This window comes from Bolinopsis microptera, chromosome 9 (assembly GCF_026151205.1).
Source record: "Bolinopsis microptera isolate Bmic1 chromosome 9, MBARI_Bmic_1.0, whole genome shotgun sequence".
Lineage (NCBI taxonomy): Eukaryota > Metazoa > Ctenophora > Tentaculata > Lobata > Bolinopsidae > Bolinopsis > Bolinopsis microptera.
In genome coordinates this window covers 17,072,205-17,090,716 of record NC_087080.1, presented here as the reverse complement: position 1 = coordinate 17,090,716, position 18,512 = coordinate 17,072,205, and the positions used below count along the sequence as shown (strand labels likewise).

General features: G+C 41.4%; 2 protein-coding genes across 4 annotated transcripts; both read right to left on the bottom strand.

The window, feature by feature from the left end:
• Nucleotides 1-12,264: 12,264 nt before the first annotated feature.
• Nucleotides 12,265-18,179, bottom strand: LOC134820401 (uncharacterized). Of its 3 annotated transcripts, none has more exons than XM_063830775.1 (11): nt 17,533-18,179; nt 17,245-17,348; nt 16,980-17,078; nt 16,718-16,835; nt 16,530-16,583; nt 16,280-16,316; nt 15,577-15,761; nt 14,978-15,442; nt 14,623-14,819; nt 13,281-14,446; nt 12,265-12,580 (listed from the first exon to the last, which is right to left on the bottom strand). In XM_063830775.1, exons 1-8 carry the CDS (start codon nt 17,614-17,616, stop codon nt 15,386-15,388), a joined length of 738 nt encoding a protein of 245 aa, XP_063686845.1. In that variant the 5' UTR covers nt 17,617-18,179; the 3' UTR covers nt 12,265-12,580; nt 13,281-14,446; nt 14,623-14,819; nt 14,978-15,385. The 3 variants fall into 3 exon arrangements, with proteins under 3 accessions (XP_063686845.1, XP_063686844.1, XP_063686842.1); XM_063830774.1 differs by having other exon boundaries at nt 13,173-14,446; nt 17,533-17,780; XM_063830772.1 differs by having other exon boundaries at nt 13,227-14,446; nt 17,533-17,780.
• Nucleotides 17,803-18,212, bottom strand: LOC134820402 (large ribosomal subunit protein P1-like). The gene has a single exon (XM_063830776.1). It carries the CDS (start codon nt 18,161-18,163, stop codon nt 17,837-17,839), a length of 327 nt encoding a protein of 108 aa, XP_063686846.1. The 5' UTR covers nt 18,164-18,212; the 3' UTR covers nt 17,803-17,836.
• Between the last annotated feature and the right edge of the window lie 300 nt (nt 18,213-18,512).

The following is an 18,512-nucleotide window of genomic DNA, read 5'->3' as shown; positions in this document are numbered from 1 at the left end:
GCTGTATCTTTTATACTTTTGAATCTATGGACACTTAAATTTAGGATACAATTGACTACATTTGACTGTCAAAGCGTCTATCCCTGAATATGTATATATCACGACAATCTGTCGTAAAACAGGGGTTCTAGAAAACCCACTTCCCAATGCTACTGAAACTTGAAACTTTTTTTGTAGTCGATTTGGTCAACGTCTAGACGCCCTGCAAAGTTTCACATCTCTAACTCAATTTTAACATGGTTTTTAAGGCACCTGAATATGGCAATTTTCGGTTTTTTACCGAATTTCGTATAACATGCTGGTGCGTATTTTGCGCAAATTTCTTAAAAAACCTCCACATAACTATTTCTTATTCCTGTCATCTTTGACATTGAATTAGAATGTTTTGAACTTAAATCTACCTGCTGAACTACTTTCGATGAGTCTTAATGCCTGAAAAACAATAAAGGGGTATAATAGTAAAGGGGGTATAATAAGATAATAGTAAAGGGGGTAAATAGTAAAGGGGGCAAATAGTATTGTGAATATAAGAGGCACGGTCATGCTTGCCAGCATTGTGATATATTACTATAATATATATATAATATTACTATAATATATAGCAGCGATTGAATAAGTTATAATTTAATCCTGATCCTAGTCTTACAAACTTACCAGGTAACTAAGGGATTTGGTTTAACTTTATGTGTGCAAGCATAATAAGAATAAGAATAAAAATTACAACTAATATCAAACGTAAAGCGGTAACAGGTACATCTTTGTCAGACGCTGCCGACCCATCATCTCATCGATGAATTGTGCCGGTCGCAGCCGGGCCGGCGGAGAGGGTTAGGGTGCATGCGAAGCCGTACAATCAACAGTGGTCTCTGTGTGCCGCGGTATACATTATACAAGCATAAAGCAACAAGTAAACCTGAACATGTAATTGTGGTACCGCAGTAGCTAAACCAGTATAATAATAGTCAGTTACAAGCACGCCCGGCGTTTACTATCAATGACAATACCGGGGCATTCTAACTGCTAACGAACCCTGGCCCCAACTGAGACGCTGCACGATTTCCTTTCGGTTTTCTTGCTCATGCTGTGAATGGTGAGCAGAAACTACATTCCTAGCAGCATTTCTTCGATCTTTTATTATAATATTATATATTTCGGCCATTTTACTTTAAGTTTAAGTTACCTGGGGACCCCAGGCTATAATGTCCATTTATGTTTCATGTTCATAAACATAGAATAGAGATTCGGCGGAATGGCAGGCTGAGCGCCGCCCAGTAAACTTTAATACCCAACCCTCTGATCTAAGTCTATACTCTATATATAGCCGTAGTGGGGGGGGTGTAACCCAAAAAAACCCAATCCCAGTATGACCTTTTTCAGGGTAGGAGTTGGGTTTTTTTGGGTTTTTTTGGGTTTTTTACAAATTTTTCATTTGAAGAAATAAAATCATGTAGGCACCTAGCAAAACAATTATCAGTACAACATCACTGTTGTGGTTCATCACTACAACATCACAATAGATATAATCGCTTAAATATCACCCAAAAGCAGTATTTTATTCACTGATGTGCTCAGAAGAAGTTGGCCATCCAGATATGATATCAGCCATATGTAATGCTCACTTCGATGGCCATGGCAAATTGAGTTAGTAGGGACGCAACTCACTGATGACCCCAACCCTGACCGCAACCGGTACGAGAGGAATAAAGCCTTTCTTCTCACCTTCACGATCTCTGTTTCCGTTTTCCTGATCATCCGCTTAACGAGAAACCATGCTCTATCTCCAACTGAAAGAATCTTGCAGTTACCATCAGCTGCATGATCACATGTGATATTAAGTGATATCTTCGCTTGCTTATGGCCCTGGAGTCGCTAAAATCTTGACTGGGATGGCATTCGATCTCGCCCTCCATTGAGGCAAACCTCAACAGCCGTATCATGATGCAGAGCATCACCATACACAGTTACTATTTTCGCCCATTCCTCTGATGAGTCAATATCCTCCACTTCCTCTTCTTCATCATCTGTTTCCGCTTCGTCACTTTCTGCTCCGTCAGAAGATGGTTGGAAAGCCTCTCCTTCAAAGCTATAGTGTTCTTGAAGGAGTTCTCTACCCCTTGAGACTCCCTTCTTCATAGCTGGGTGGAAGCCCTGGTCTGATGTGAGGCTCCCAGAACTTTGAAAAGGGGTATCCTGCTGGTGCCCTCTTCCAGACACTCATCGGACAGCATGATGAAAGCCACTACCTCCGCGTGGTGAAGACTGGATATTGGACAGGGGGTCCAGGCTAAAGGCAGGACGGTCGACGGGAGACATTGAGCCCCGGAAGTTCAATAATTTGATCTATTGACTCCTTAACTCTTGGTCTACAAGAGGCTTTGAGACTCGTAAATCTTTACTGTGGATTGCACAGTAGCTAAAGAGGTGTTGGCTGTTACCCTGTTCAACCTAGTCTACTATGACCCAGCTAGACTGGACCACACTCTGGTAGTCAGGATACGGCTCCCTATCCCGGGGTACCGGGTAAAGAGGTAGTCAAGGGAAGGGTTAGTCCCCGCTAAAGTGTAGCTCTGTTCTCACTCTAACCTCCTTATGCTTTGGGATAAAATCGGAAAGTCCCACACTGGAGCAGGTGACGATTGGGTAAGGATTACAACTGATGCTGTTAGGTAGAAAAAGAAAGTGTCACATTTGTCTTGTTTAGCAATATGTTCGTGCAATTACATGCTCAAGATACCCAAGATATTATGGTGAGAGTTAAAGATGGCTATTGTTCAAGCGGATGCCCTTAACCTTTTAGTGGCGCAAGAGTTAAGAACACAATCCACTGCCAATGTGTAGGGTACTGCACAGGATTGTGAGCCAACTGAAAAGTCAAGATGAAGTTTATCAACAGCTTAAGGGTTAAAGCCCCTTATTTTTCTAGCGGAAGTGGTTGCCGGGGTAATTACGCTGCTATTACAGAAGCTGATGACTCGGTCTCCACAACACTACAGAAAGTCAAACAAGAAAACATCAAAAAAATATGAACATCAATTGTATTGTATCATGTAAAAGGACTGCTAAGGTTAGCACATTTAACATAAGAACAGCCAGAGAATAGCACAAACGCATCGAACTTGCAGAACTATTTTCTCGAAGCAAGCTGCACATCCTTGCCCTGCAAGAATCGAACATCGGGTAGTGCATGCTGATTGCTGAGAATACCAGAATAAAAAAGATGAACAAAGGGATTCATCCAGTGATCTCATCTGCGTGGAGAAACGCAGCTGGCGCTTCTAATGGGAGAGTAGAAATCATCTTGACGAGGACAGCAGCGCATATGAGGCTATAAGTCTTATAAAGTTATAAAATCTTACAGCGCAAGGATCCTCACCATGTCTCTTAATGGAAAGCCCAGGCTCACTGTCATCACATGCTACAGTCCTACAGAAGCCTCATCTGATGAGGAGGCATGAAATCTTTTTTGTCTAAAACCAAGCATCTTACAGTTAATTTAGTAGGAGAGGAGCCACACACAATAATTTCTAAGGACGGACATGCCTTAGAAGAAGTTGAGGATTTTAGTACAACGGAGCACGACTTTAGGTTACGCAAGGCCAAGGCATGGGCTGCCTACCACAAAATGTAGGCTATATGGAGGTCCAATTTGCGCCGAGATTTAAAGATCCGTCTGTTCAAGCTACGGTTGAATCAATCTTCCTGTATGGAACGAAAACGTGGACAATAACAGAATCTTTGAGGAAAAGAATAGACGGATGTTACAGTAGAATGCTTCGGATGGCCCTAAACGTGGACTGGATAGGACATCGCACCAACAAGGAGGTCTTTGGATCACTCCCAAGAGTTATTTCGAAGATACAGGCCAGAAGAATGAGGTTGGCTGGGCACATCCAGCGACATGATGACCTGGCAGCACACCAACTTCTCCTTTGGGAACCTAGGGAGGGGTAGACCACCGCTCACCTTCGTCGATAACCTAATAAGTGACACTGGACTCAAAAACACTGGGGAGATTAAGGAGCTTATGGCGGACAGAAAGCTTTGGAGACACATCATCGAGACTCGGACTCTGAAGCCGGACTCAAGTAATTTAAGTCATGTGCTTTGACTTGCCCTTGACCTTCGCCATAGCCTCCTTCCATGACAGGAGAACACATTTGCCACGTTTGGCACATTTCCACTTTGTGCATTCATATGGATTATATCTCAATGAACGAGACATCCTGTTTGCTATCGTGATAACATACTATCAATATAATTATAAACACACTTATATACTATGTAAACTATCTATTAAGTTAAGACATGAGAACAACACGTAGGTAAGACTCAGTGGGAAATAATTCACATTCAATACAATTAATGAAATGGCTAGAATTTTGTTTAAATTTTGTTTAAAAAACCCAAAAAAACCCAAAAAAACCCAATCCCAGTATTACCTTTTCTTGGGTAGGAGTTGGGTTTTTTTGGGTTACACCCCCCCCCCCCCCCCCCCCCCCCCCCCCGTAGTACTAGTACATACATATTGTAAGCTTACACAGTGCACTTTCCTCGTCTCTCTAGATTAAAAAACATAAATGAGACCAAGTGACCCAGCATAAGCTCGGAGATTTTACCTCCGATTAGAAGGCCCTTAGAGAGAATACCATAACCTTCAATCTAACTATCAGTATCAGAGCATAACCTTCAACCTAACTATCAGTATCAGAGCATAACCTTCAACCTAACTATCAGTATCAGTATCAGAGCATAACCTTCAACCTAACTTAACTATCAGTATCAGTATCAGAGCATACCCTTCAACCTAACTATCAGTATCAGTACCAGAGCATAACCTTCAACCTAACTATCAGTATCAGTATCAGAGCATAACCTTCAACCTAACTATCAGTATCAGTATCAGAGCATAACCTTCATTCTAACTATCAGTACCAGAGCATAACCTTCAACCTAACTATCAGTATCAGTATCAGAGCATAACCTTCAACCTAACTATCAGTATCAGTATCAGAGCATAACCTTCAACCTAACTATCAGTATCAGTATCAGAGCATAACCTTCAACCTAACTATCAGTATCAGTATCAGAGCATAACTTTCAACCTAACTATCAGTATCAGTATCAGAGCATAACCTTCAACCTAACTATCAGTATCAGTATCAGAGCATAACCTTCAACCTAACTATCAGTATCAGTATCAGAGCATAACCTTCAACCTAACTATCAGTATCAGTACCAGAGCATAACCTTCAACCTAACTATCAGTATCAGTATCAGAGCATAACCTTCAACCTAACTATCAGTATCAGTATCAGAGCATAACCTTCATTCTAACTATCAGTACCAGAGCATAACCTTCAACCTAACTATCAGTATCAGTATCAGAGCATAACCTTCAACCTAACTATCAGTATCAGTATCAGAGCATAACCTTCAACCTTACTATCAGTATCAGAGCATAACCTTCATTCTAACTATCAGTATCAGTATCAGAGCATAACCTTCAACCTAACTATCAGTATCAGTATCAGAGCATAACCTTCAACCTAACTATCAGTATCAGTATCAGAGCATAACCTTCAACCTAACTATCAGTATCAGTATCAGAGCATAACCTTCAACCTTACTATCAGTATCAGAGCATAACCTTCATTCTAACTATCAGTATCAGTATCAGAGCATAACCTTCAACCTTACTATCAGTATCAGAGCATAACCTTCATTCTAACTATCAGTATCAGTATCAGAGCATAACCTTCAACCTAACTATCAGTATCAGTATCAGAGCATAACCTTCAACCTAACTATCAGTATCAGAGCCCTGTGATTTATGTACGAGATGCTACAACGTGCTCAGCAGCTTAGAGTCAGATGAGTCCAGTAGAACTAGACGTACAATGGACATGTGACCAGAATACCAGGCACCCCTGCTTATTACTGGACACGTGTGGAATTATCAAGAGGTCCACCAAGGAAGACTGAAAATCTGGTTGGAGGATGCTGCAGCGTTTACAGGAAATTTGGACATTGTACTAGGTGGGATGAACGAGTCGCCGGAGCGTATAACACGCAAACGGGAGTCCCTTGGAGCATCATGCCACTCAAATAATTTAGGAGACCTCATCAGGTTCAATTAAGCAAGGTATAAATGAATAGGATCCTTATTTTAAGCGTTGAATTGTAGAGCTTGTCAGCATTAGTCTTAGCACTTAGATTTAGACGATAAATTCAATGATTCATAGTATGGACAAAAGATATTAGAGTCCCCACTCCAGCTCCCTATGCTATATCAGTAGGAGGTGCATCTACCTACAGTATATGAATATCATACGAGAACTTGCCTATTCTGATAAAATTATAATCATCTAATCACTCGGACTACGTGCAGTGGAAATCTGCCACCAACTCACAGAGCTCCAAGAGTGCAAACTACCAACTCACAGAGCTCCAAGAGTGCAAACTACCAACTCACAGAGCTCCAAGAGTGCAAACTACCAACTCACAGAGCTCCAAGAGTGCAAACTACCAACTCACACAGCTCTAGGAGTGCAAACTACCAACTCAAATAGCTCCGGGAGTGAACTACCAACTCACATAGCTCCAGGAGTGCAAACTACCAACTCACATAGCTCCAGGAGTGCAAACTACCAACTAAGAGCTCCAGGAGTGCAAACTACCAACTCACATAGCTCCAGGAGTGCAAACTACCAACTCACAGAGCTCCAGGAGTACAAACTACCAACTCACATAGCTCCAGGGGTGCAAACTACCAACTAAGAGCTCCAGGAGTGAAAACTACCAACTCACAGAGCTCCAGAAGTAGGAGTGCATTGTGCAAACTACCAACTAAGAAAATAAAACAAATATTAGACCGGCTATATGAAGGATCGCATGGTTTGTACCTAAAGATGTAAACGATGTTTTAGCTTTATCGGTCTCCTGATGCCTGGAGGTGATACGACCCTACTAATGACAGTAGGGACTACGGGTGGAAGATGAATAATTGATATTCCAACAGCATCTTGTTCCCTGCATTGTGCTGATTCCGGGAAGCATTCTGTTTACGCTCTCATCATTCTGTAGGATGAGATATCGTTCATTTAAAATTGGGTAATTATAGGCCTGTCAAGGATTGCAGCCTAATTAAGAGCTGATCAATTGCGCTAGTTGTGCCATATAAGGGATAACTGAGGTCACGTGACATTCAGTCCTATCACGTGACCGCTAATCCTATCACGTGACCTTGATTCGTAAAGCCTCGGGCACGTGATCACATTCGTAACGTGTCGTATGCCGACTAGGAGATTTTGTGACGTCACCAGAGCTGAAGCTACTTGATCAGGCCTTATATGGAATAATATCGTGTATCGGGTGTAATTGGACCTAATTAGAGCAGCTGAGCGCTCAATTATAGCAGCATCTGGTACCACCTTCTGAAACCCAGCAGACAGCTGGCCCAGAGAATCGAAATTAGAAGGATTTTTTATTGATGGAAATCGAAGCGGAAACCTTGTAACCCTATGTTTTCGATGACGCCGAACAAGATTAAACAGGTTATAATTGTCCTACTCTCGTGTAAATTGCTCTAAAACGTGATTGAAATTTTAATGATGCTATCAATTGTAATACAGTTTTTACATTAAGCTGAGCGGCGTAACGGCTGGCATTCCTGGGCCGCACTCATCCCAGATTGTCATTCCGCCGCAGCTTCAATTTTTATGAATATTACAGCCTGGGGTCCCCAGGTAACGACTGGAACCGCTATATCTGCCTAATCTCAGTTATTGTAAATAACGAAGCCTGTGATCCGCACATCAGGTATTGACCACATTGAACGGGCTTGAATCGAACAAGCCGTGTTATTAATATTAAGATATTAATACCAAAAATCGTATTACTATTACCTTCTTGTCATTTGTGCGAAGTGCGTACTCTTTATACTGCAGTTTGAAGTGCATTACAGAGTTAATGTTATGTGTATTATACAGTTACAGTTATGTAACTGTTGCACACAGTAAAACTTACTGCGATCGCGCTGATAAGAAGTGAACTGATAAGAGTCGAGTAAAATTGCAACGTAACTAAAATCAATGTAACACCGCTATATGAATAGTGATCATTTCTCAAATAGTTTTCTCAATATTGCAATGAAGTTGTCCGATTTTATTGATGGAACGTGTGACAGCCTTCCATGTCACAGTCCTTCGACAAACAAGGACATCCTTCGTTTTCTTTTGAGCCGCAAGGAAAACCATGCGACTCATGTAGATTTAATGCTGGCCGAGGTTTCAAGTTTGATATTAAGTCATTACAGTACCATCGAAATGTACAGGCAAACGGACTTCTTTCAGCCTTGCAATATTGTCAAGTGAGTGCTAGTGTTTTTTAGGTATTTACCCTACAGGCTGTTCACGATACATCAGTCCGGTTTCAAACATATATTTTTTGCTGGGAAAATAAGAGAAATATAGCCGATCGATCTTTCATAAATTAATCTACAGATGTATATAATGTTTAAAACCATGAAACCAATGATTCATGAACATTGAACAATCTGTAGTTGTACTGTATGCATATTTATATTAGGCACTTAGTTTCTCTTACAGTAATGTAATTTAGAAACTTTCTACATTTAATTGAGCAAAGACTGCACTTCATGCTGGCCAGAGCAATATTTCACACGAGACTGCAGTATATTGCCGATCCAGCCACGTCGACGATGATCCCGTCAGTGATCTCATGATATTCATCTAGCAATGACAGCCCTTTTAGTTCTGGCAACAAGGTAAGAAAAATTGTTTTCATTTTATTTTGAAATGACAATATTAATGAAATTATAATTCAGGAAGATCAAGGGCCTCTACGACAAATTGAAAAAGCGTAAGAACATGCGGAAAAGGGAAACGATTGAAAATTTTGACTCCTTCTTGGACAAGGAGTTCCTTCTTGGTAGAGATCGTGCTGCAGACGATCACCATGTACCTGATCCCCATGTTCCTGATCCATTACAGTAAGTTATATTATTAAGATAATATTAAGATAATATATTAAGATAAGATACTGGGAGCGGATAAGACTGATAGATTATACACATGCTCTGATATATCTAAAATTCTTAAATAATATCTCTCTCGATTCTCGAATCAAGATTAGTTCATTGATAGATGTAATGTTTACTCAGTAAAGCTTTAAAGTGATGTCAGGAATAATAAGTAAAAGTAAATCGGTCGGAAGGGAGTCTATGTTAGAATCAGAGTGGATGCAGGTTCACCGGAACTAGATTAAGATGTATAATATATAATATTTAAATCAACTAAATAATCTAGAATTCATTCTTTTCAGGAATATGCGGGACAGGTTGACCAATCTTTCCACAAGAGTGAGATCTCCTGAACAGTCACCATCCTCTTCGAACTCCGGGAATATAACTGGATTAGCAGCAGATTACAACCAGCCTAGCTGTTCCTCAACTCCTGACGATGTCGACCCCATTCAGTAAGTTCATCTAACTAAATAAAATCTGTTTCGTATTTATGCCGTACCATTTATTTGGTCTCTGTTACAAAACTGCATGCAGTAAGTTCATTTCAAATTGTATTAACTATGACGTAACTATTAAAATATTATATTATTGTATTAATAAAGTTATTGACATACGTTTGTATTCAAAGCTATAAGATCAAAGTGAAAACAATACGGATGGTATTGAATTTAAAAAGGAAAGTTTATGATAACAAGTTATATTTCAGAAGAGCTGAAGTGGGCTGCTGTCACTATTCCATCGGTAGTAAGAGTGCATCCCTCTGATCCTGATCAATTCGACAGGTTCATTGAATCACCTTTGGTGACGAAATATCCCTGCCACCAGCAAGCAGTCGAAAGAGCGGTGGCACTGATGACAGAATCAAAGCTGAAGTGTGCTAACAAAGACATGAAAGCAGGGCACCATATTGTTGTCTCTGAGGATAGGCAACAAAATCCAGGAAAACAGAGGAAGTTCAAAAAACTAATGAAATGATTTATTAAAAGAGAACACTCGTTATATAATATTTTGTATGATGTTTCACAATATTGAGTTTATTCCCGAAAATTTCGAGACTACTTCTTTAAAATTAGCTTTCTCTGGATGATATGCAGACTGCAGCAAAGAAATATCAAACAGTCATAAATATGTTAGTGATTCCATCGCTATACTTCGTCCACACACTGAACTTAGGAATCTTGATTATAAGTATTAAACAATGCAATATATATATATAGATTTTAATTCCAAGTGTTCGTAGAATAATTGAAAACGTAGCACTGTAAATGCGCCAGCTATTCAACTTATGATAACTTAATCAAATTGATGACATTCAAGTGCATTTTGAAAAAATTTACCCGATACTATGATTTTTCTCATAGTAATAACACGACGTTCAATTCAAGCCCGTTCAATGCCTGATGTGCGGATCACAGGCTTCGTTATTTACAATAACTGAGATTAGGCAGATATAGCGGTTCCAGTCGTTACCTGGGGACCCCAGGCTGTAATATTCATAAAAATTGAAGCTGCGGCGGAATGACAATCTGGGATGAGTGCGGCCCAGGAATGCCAGCCGTTACGCCGCTCAGCTTAATGTAAAAACTGTATTACAGTTGATAGCATCATTAAAATTTCAATCACGTTTTAGAGCAATTTACACGAGAGTAGGACAATTATAACCTGTTTAATCTTGTTCGGCGTCATCGAAAACATAGGGTTACAAGGTTTCCGCTTCGATTTCCATCAATAAAAAATCCTTCTAATTTCGATTCTCTGGGCCAGCTGTCTGCTGGGTTTCAGAAGGTGGTACCAGATGCTGCTATAATTGAGCGCTCAGCTGCTCTAATTAGGTCCAATTACACCCGATACACGATATTATTCCATATAAGGCCTGATCAAGTAGCTTCAGCTCTGGTGACGTCACAAAATCTCCTAGTCGGCATACGACACGTTACGAATGTGATCACGTGCCCGAGGCTTTACGAATCAAGGTCACGTGATAGGATTAGCGGTCACGTGATAGGACTGAATGTCACGTGACCTCAGTTATCCCTTATATGGCACAACTAGCTGCAATTGATCAGCTCTTAATTAGGCTGCAATCCTTGACAGGCCTATAATTACCCAATTTTAAATGAACGATATCTCATCCTACAGAATGATGAGAGCGTAAACAGAATGCTTCCCGGAATCAGCACAATGCAGGGAACAAGTTGCTGTTGGAATATCAATTATTCATCTTCCACCCGTAGTCCCTAAATGACAGGGATTCTTAAGCGCTACTGATAAGAAACTCCTGGGCCACAGGAGCTGGTCAAAGGGGCAGCTCTTTAGTCTTTATATTAACGAGATAAACAGCTGCAGGTGTGGTAATAGGGGTCTAGCAAGATAAGAGGGGTCTAGCAACAGGTCCTTTATGTGAAGGACACCAGCACCAGGACGCAGTTGAAGCTATTGTTTGAACCTTTAGGTGCAAACTAGGGACGTTCGTATTAGCGTTTAAGTAACCCCACTGCCTACGGTGGATTGGGTCATGTTATTGGACTAATATTACGTACTGATACGTACTGTATAAGCGAACTGTATAAGTGAAGCTAATCTATTGAACGTAAAATGCAATAAACGGTGTAATAAGTTAATCGGGTTAACTTTTAAGTTTTACTTTTCATCTTCGTAAAATATTTTAATTATTATTATTTCGGTCTTTATTGTTTTATTTAGTGCTATTAGTATAATCAACAGATGCCTTTTGTGGGTCTGCCGCTCGTGCAGTGAACTGAACTGGTGATAACATCACTAGAGCCTGGAATGGAGGAATTGTAATACTATTCATTGTTAGTACTACTAAAGCTGTACTTTTAGCTCGTAGACTGTCGTATTTAGCAAACAATGTTGGGAGAAGAGTGACAAAGTTTAACGCTGTAGACATTTGATACACTATTCCGACAAAGATAGACATTATGGGCCAGGAATGAGGACTTTCCTTGTTCCCTTTAATAAAGATGTTGCTTACCGGCGCCAGACATTTGACTAATTGCAGCGACAAGAAAGGCTGCCAAATATCAGTATTGAAACTTTAACTATCTTATTACAGAGATACTGCCTATAACTCTGGCTTGAGGAATCTCAAGCCAGCACCTTCCGGGGGGAGGCCACTGTTTTACATTACTGATCTTAGTTCCAGTCTACAGTACTGACGTAGCATGTTAAAGCAATACTAAGAAAATAAAGAAACTTACTCAGATTACCAAAAAATTAAATTCGTTATATACGGTAAAATTTCTTAACAAATAATTTACAAAATACAAATAAATTGAGTTAAAATAGAATAAAACACGTCATCCGAAATGTTGAGAATTTTGAGAAGCACAACCCGTTACCATAGAGATGAAATCAATTAAAAAAGTTCCAGTGAGAAGTTTTTCAGGTTAGACTTGTTGATTTTCTAATGAGCAGAAAACAACTCTTAGGTCAAACATTAACACTTCAGATGCAGCACTGCTGCAGTAGAGTTGTAGTCTCGCTGCTGAGGGTGACACTTCAGATGCAGCACTGCTGCAGTAGAGTTGTAGTCTCGCTGCTGAGGACAACACTTCAGATGCAGCACTGTTGCAGTAGTGTTGTAGTCTCACTGCTGAGGACAACACTTCAGATGCAGCACTGCTGCAGTAGTGTTGTAGTCTCGCTGCTGAGGACAACACTTCAGATGCAGCACTGTTGCAGTAGTGTTGTAGTCTCGCTGCTGAGGGTGACACTTCAGATGCAGCACTGCTGCAGTAGTGTTGTAGTCTCGCTGCTGAGGACAACACTTCAGATGCAGCACTGCTGCAGTAGTGTTGTAGTCTCGCTGCTGAGGACAACACTTCAGATGCAGCACTGCTGCAGTAGTGTTGTAGTCTCGCTGCTGAGGACAACACTTCAGATGCAGCACTGCTGCAGTAGTGTTGTAGTCTCGCTGCTGAGGACAACACTTCAGATGCAGCACTGCTGCAGTAGTGTTGTAGTCTCGCTGCTGAGGACAACACTTCAGATGCAGCACTGCTGCAGTAGTGTTGTAGTCTCGCTGCTGAGGACAACACTTCAGATGCAGCACTGCTGCAGTAGAGTTGTAGTCTCGCTGCTGAGGACAACACTTCAGATGCAGCACTGCTGCAGTAGTGTTGTAGTCTCGCTGCTGAGGGCAACACTTCAGATGCAGCACTGCTGCAGTAGTGTTGTAGTCTCGCTGCTGAGGGCAACACTTCAGATGCAGCACTGCTGCAGTAGTGTTGTAGTCTCGCTGCTGAGGACAACACTTCAGATGCAGCACTGCTGCAGTAGTGTTGTAGTCTCGCTGCTGAGGACAACACTTCAGATGCAGCACTGCTGCAGTAGTGTTGTAGTCTCGCTGCTGAGGACAACACTTCAGATGCAGCACTGCTGCAGTAGTGTTGTAGTCTCGCTGCTGAGGACAACACTTCAGATGCAGCACTGCTGCAGTAGTGTTGTAGTCTCGCTGCTGAGGACAACACTTCAGATGCAGCACTGCTGCAGTAGTGTTGTAGTCTCGCTGCTGAGGACAACACTTCAGATGCAGCACTGCTGCAGTAGTGTTGTAGTCTCGCTGCTGAGGACAACACTTCAGATGCAGCACTGTTGCAGTAGAGTTGTAGTCTCGCTGCTGAGGACAACACTTCAGATGCAGCACTGCTGCAGTAGTGTTGTAGTCTCGCTGCTGAGGACAACACTTCAGATGCAGCACTGTTGCAGTAGTGTTGTAGTCTCGCTGCTGAGGACAACACTTCAGATGCAGCACTGCTGCAGTAGTGTTGTAGTCTCGCTGCTGAGGACAACACTTCAGATGCAGCACTGCTGCAGTAGTGTTGTAGTCTCGCTGCTGAGGACAACACTTCAGATGCAGCACTGCTGCAGTAGTGTTGTAGTCTCGCTGCTGAGGACAGCACTTCAGATACAGCACTGCTGCAGTAGTGTTGTAGTCTCGCTGCTGAGGGTGACACTTCAGATGCAGCACTGTTGCAGTAGTGTTGTAGTCTCGCTGCTGAGGACAACACTTCAGATGCAGCACTGCTGCAGTAGAGTTGTAGTCTCGCTGCTGAGGGTGACACTTCAGATGCAGCACTGTTGCAGTAGTGTTGTAGTCTCGCTGCTGAGGACAACACTTCAGATGCAGCACTGCTGCAGTAGTGTTGTAGTCTCGCTGCTGAGGACAACACTTCAGATACAGCACTGCTGCAGTAGTGTTGTAGTCTCGCTGCTGAGGACAACACTTCAGATGCAGCACTGCTGCAGTAGTGTTGTAGTCTCGCTGCTGAGGGTCAGATTGAAGATGCTGGTCTGGTAAGTGTTTATAACATGGTGCAGGAAGAGGTGTAGAGATCTCTTTAGCTGGGAGTGAGATACTGTGCTGCCGACTATAGGAACCTGGTGATTATGTGGGTTAGACGTTAGTCTGGTGATAATATGCTCATAATCTGGTACTGCATATCTTTGACAGGTACGTGCAGTGAATCATCTTTTGGACACTGGTACGGCAAAAAGAAACTTTTCACAAAATGCTACATTCCATTTGAAAACTGGGATAACTTTTAAGCACATACCTGGTCGATAGATTTAAGAGTAGCAGAGACAGTATTCAATATCTCTGGCAGGACGAGTTGAACAACCCCGTACTTATCTTCGGACGGGGCCACACAACACAGGATTTCACAGAGAGCCGACCCGTGGACCATGAAACCGAGATCTTTCAACTTATTCTCAGACACTATCTCTGCCTGTTCCGTCAGAAGGTACTTCCCTGAACACATTAAGTTAGACATGCTAAACGTGATGAAAATATGTGAAAACTATAAGGATTAAACTAAACGTACAAGTGATATCCTGTAAGAAGAACAGCTGACATTGCAGACTATAACAGTATAACAGGTAGCAGAGTACTAGAAGGAAAAGTCTCACCTAATCTACTACCAACAAGGTAGTCTTTGGCACTCTTTCTGAAACTAACTAAAGCATCGTTCCCAACATCCGATAGAACCTTAGAGATCTTGCTCGCCACTGCCTGTTTAGTTTGCTCAATTATTGGGGAGCTAGGCTCTTTTAATGAGAAAAGTTGCGTCGGTTTCTCCTCAACCAGGGCCCTCCCAACAGGTTTTACTGTCTCTGTCTTGGCGAACTCAGTATTTGGGGCTGAAACGGGTTTCTCTCCGACGGACTTGTTGAATAAGTACAAGGTTTTCAGCCACTCCTTGTACACAAGATGCCATATAACCGGGTGCCCATCTTGGAGACTCAGCGTTATTTGTCTGGAAGTGAAACTGTTGCTGCACTCTCGTAACAGATCTGTAATGGCACTGTGCCGGATTCTCACGTCCTCACTGGAGAGACTTTCTGCACATTTTCTATCGAGACTTGACCTTTAACCTGGTGGGTAGTTTGAGATAAACTATAAAATAGGTGCTGCTGCTGTCACGGTTAAGTATCAGAAGTAGAGCTAGGGTCTCCACTTACCACTAGTTACGGGGGTTTATTAATTTCAGAGCTTTTAGAAATGGTACCTTTGGTAGAGCGCTCTGAGAAGCAACATGGATGACGGCTTGGAAGCTAACACTAAGTAAAGTGTAGGTGGCAAGTGATGTGATAAGGATGTTTAGGATTGTAGTGGGTTGAAGCAGAAAGTAGAATGATAATTCTTCAGTTGGTGAGCCACAAACACTACTAGTCAACGCTGTGATGTCTTTGTCTGAAAAGTTTGAGTTCAGCTGATAAAATACTTAAAGGACAATAACGCTATTTTCGACAGTGTGGGGTCGTTCACATATTACGTAATCAGCCGAGGGGGGGCCGGGGGGTTTTCAAATGCTTACGGGGGGGGGGGGGGGGGGGGGTATCTGGCTATAATAGTAAGTAGTTTAGAAGGTGCTTGGCTGGATATCATAAAAATGATTTTGGCTCATCATGATAGCATGATCAGGGTAACATGAAACATAAAGAAAAGTGTTTTCTAGGGAAAAATGTCTAAGGGGGAGAGGGGGGTCCAGGCCATGATTACGTAATATTGCTGTCAGGAGGGGGTTGTTGGGTCTTGATTACGGATGGGGGGGGGGGGGGGGGGGGGGGTAAAAATTGCTTAAATATTGATAACGTAATGTGAACGACCCCTATCTAATGAAGACCGAATTTCACCAGTACTGCGGCAGAGACATACGTTTTACGGCATAGAAATCAATAGAGGGTAGACAGACAAGCTTCAACACTTACAGAAGAGGATGTAAGCAGGTGCTGGATACCTCAGAACCTGTAAAAGATGACATTTCAGGCTCAGACTTCGAAATTTCTAGCTCGCAGTCGGTAAAAGCTGCGTTAATTGTTCAAGTTGCGCGTGCGCGGCGCAATTTTGAGAACAAAAGTGTTGAACGTTTCCAACACACCACTTTGAGACCCTTTTCGCGCGTTACAGAAAACGGTGCTGTAGACCCTTTGTGAGAAAGGTTGCCACTATCCAACGTACCTTCAAGACTTCTTTTAAGTTTTCTCTAAACCGCGGCATCACAAAATAATGAACCTGAAATTTGTTGACTTAGGACCGTACACTCCCCAACATAAACCAAAAGTGATTCTGCTACGAACTAAAGTTGCTTTTACATAAAGAAAAAGAGTTCAAGTCTGTAGTGCGCAAAATTTCATAAATTTGTATACCTTAACGACAGAAGTACTATACTTGTACTTGAAGTTCACAATACTATCGAACATGAAATATTGGGAGGTAACTGTGCACCAAAACAAGCTGAGGTTAACTTGGAGCACATCGTCAAACCTGAAAATGCAGAACATCAAAGATGGGTGACACTATTAAAGCAGACTAACTTTCAGTACAATACTGGGATCCTTAAAGTACACGATTTATGTGTGTTTTCAATTCAGAAAGTTGGAGAAAACGTTTTCTATCGACTTAACATACCAGATATTAACGCAGTCGGATACGAAGTAACTGAAGATCATATTTGTTGCAATGATCAATAGAATCTCCTTCTTGAAATACGCCTTAATACTATCTAACCTGAAAATTTAAAGGCTATAACCGGGGCGGCTCGAACAACAAATTAGTTCAATATGAAGAGTTTTACATTTGTAGTTAGTAGTTGCAAATTCAAATTCCTGACATGTTTAAACCTCGTTCAAAAGATGACGATCTATAATATTTCCCAAATATGTAAGAAACTTGCCTAGATGCAGGTTTGGTGATTTGTGGAGTACATATAGAAAGGAATGCGGCGCTGTAGAGCGAGAGTAGAGTTACTACACATACCCAACTTAGTACAACATCGCTCTGAAACGAACAATGAGTAAATATCTTGAAGCAGGGGCCGACTATTATATCGTTACATTAGACTTAAAAGTAATCTGATAAACTACAGTTGTTGAACAACTACGAATAGAAATGGATCTAATGATAAAATTTGCAACTAGACTTAAAACTGATAAGTTCTTATGAAAGGGGACGTTAAACTTACCAGGGATAAGAAAGGTAGAGTGAGAGGTAACAATGTTATCAGAACAGGTAGTAATATAGATAGTATTATCTGCAGATACTTCATAGCTCCTGTCACGTGATATACAGACAGTCAGATTGGGGTGCTCTATTAATCTTTAAACAATTCACCGGCTGATATTTAGATCTAATTACAAAATTTCATGTCAAATAATCCTCATAATTTTAAACATTGAGCATTTTTTCAGATTCAAGTTAAGACATAATGTTGCGAACAAATAAAACGAGCATATCAAATAGCTAAAAAACACATCAGAGATAAATTATTAATCGAATAATGAGAAGCCCATGTCATCATCTGATTCTTCCTCTTCTGATTCAGGTTCTGGCTCAGCTTCAGCCTCGGCGGCGACTTCAGTGGCACCACCGGTAGCGGCGGCGGCACCAGCACCAGCTGGGGCGGCTCCGATTGCGTTGATCAAAGATCCAACATCTTTGTCACCCAAGCATTTAGCGAACAGTGATGGCCAGATTGGCTCGATTTCTACGTTGGCAGCCTTGCACAGAGCGTTGATCTTGTCGGCGGTGATGGGTACTTCGTCGTCGTGAAGGATGAGGGCGCTGTAAACGCAAGCAAGCTCTGATGTGGTCATCTTGGGAGATGGGTCTGCTATTACAATGGTATGGGGTTAGTTAATCAGCTAATAATTGTATAATAGTAAATTATCAGAAGTAAGAAAGACAGTCAAGATGATGATTTTAATTCAATATTCACAAAAATATAACCAGAGTTGAAATTGATAAATGTTGGCAACTTATTTTGTAATTGTTTAATTAAAATCAGGAGGCAATAATTGGACACAGGTTGACTGAAAACAATCGAATAAATAAAAATGGTCTAAAAGCATCCAAAACAAATTCACTTCTAGGTCTTCGTTTTCAAAGTGACATCTAAAAAATTTCTTGGCCAGTCTTTTTCAAGGATGGTCAACTAATCTCCAA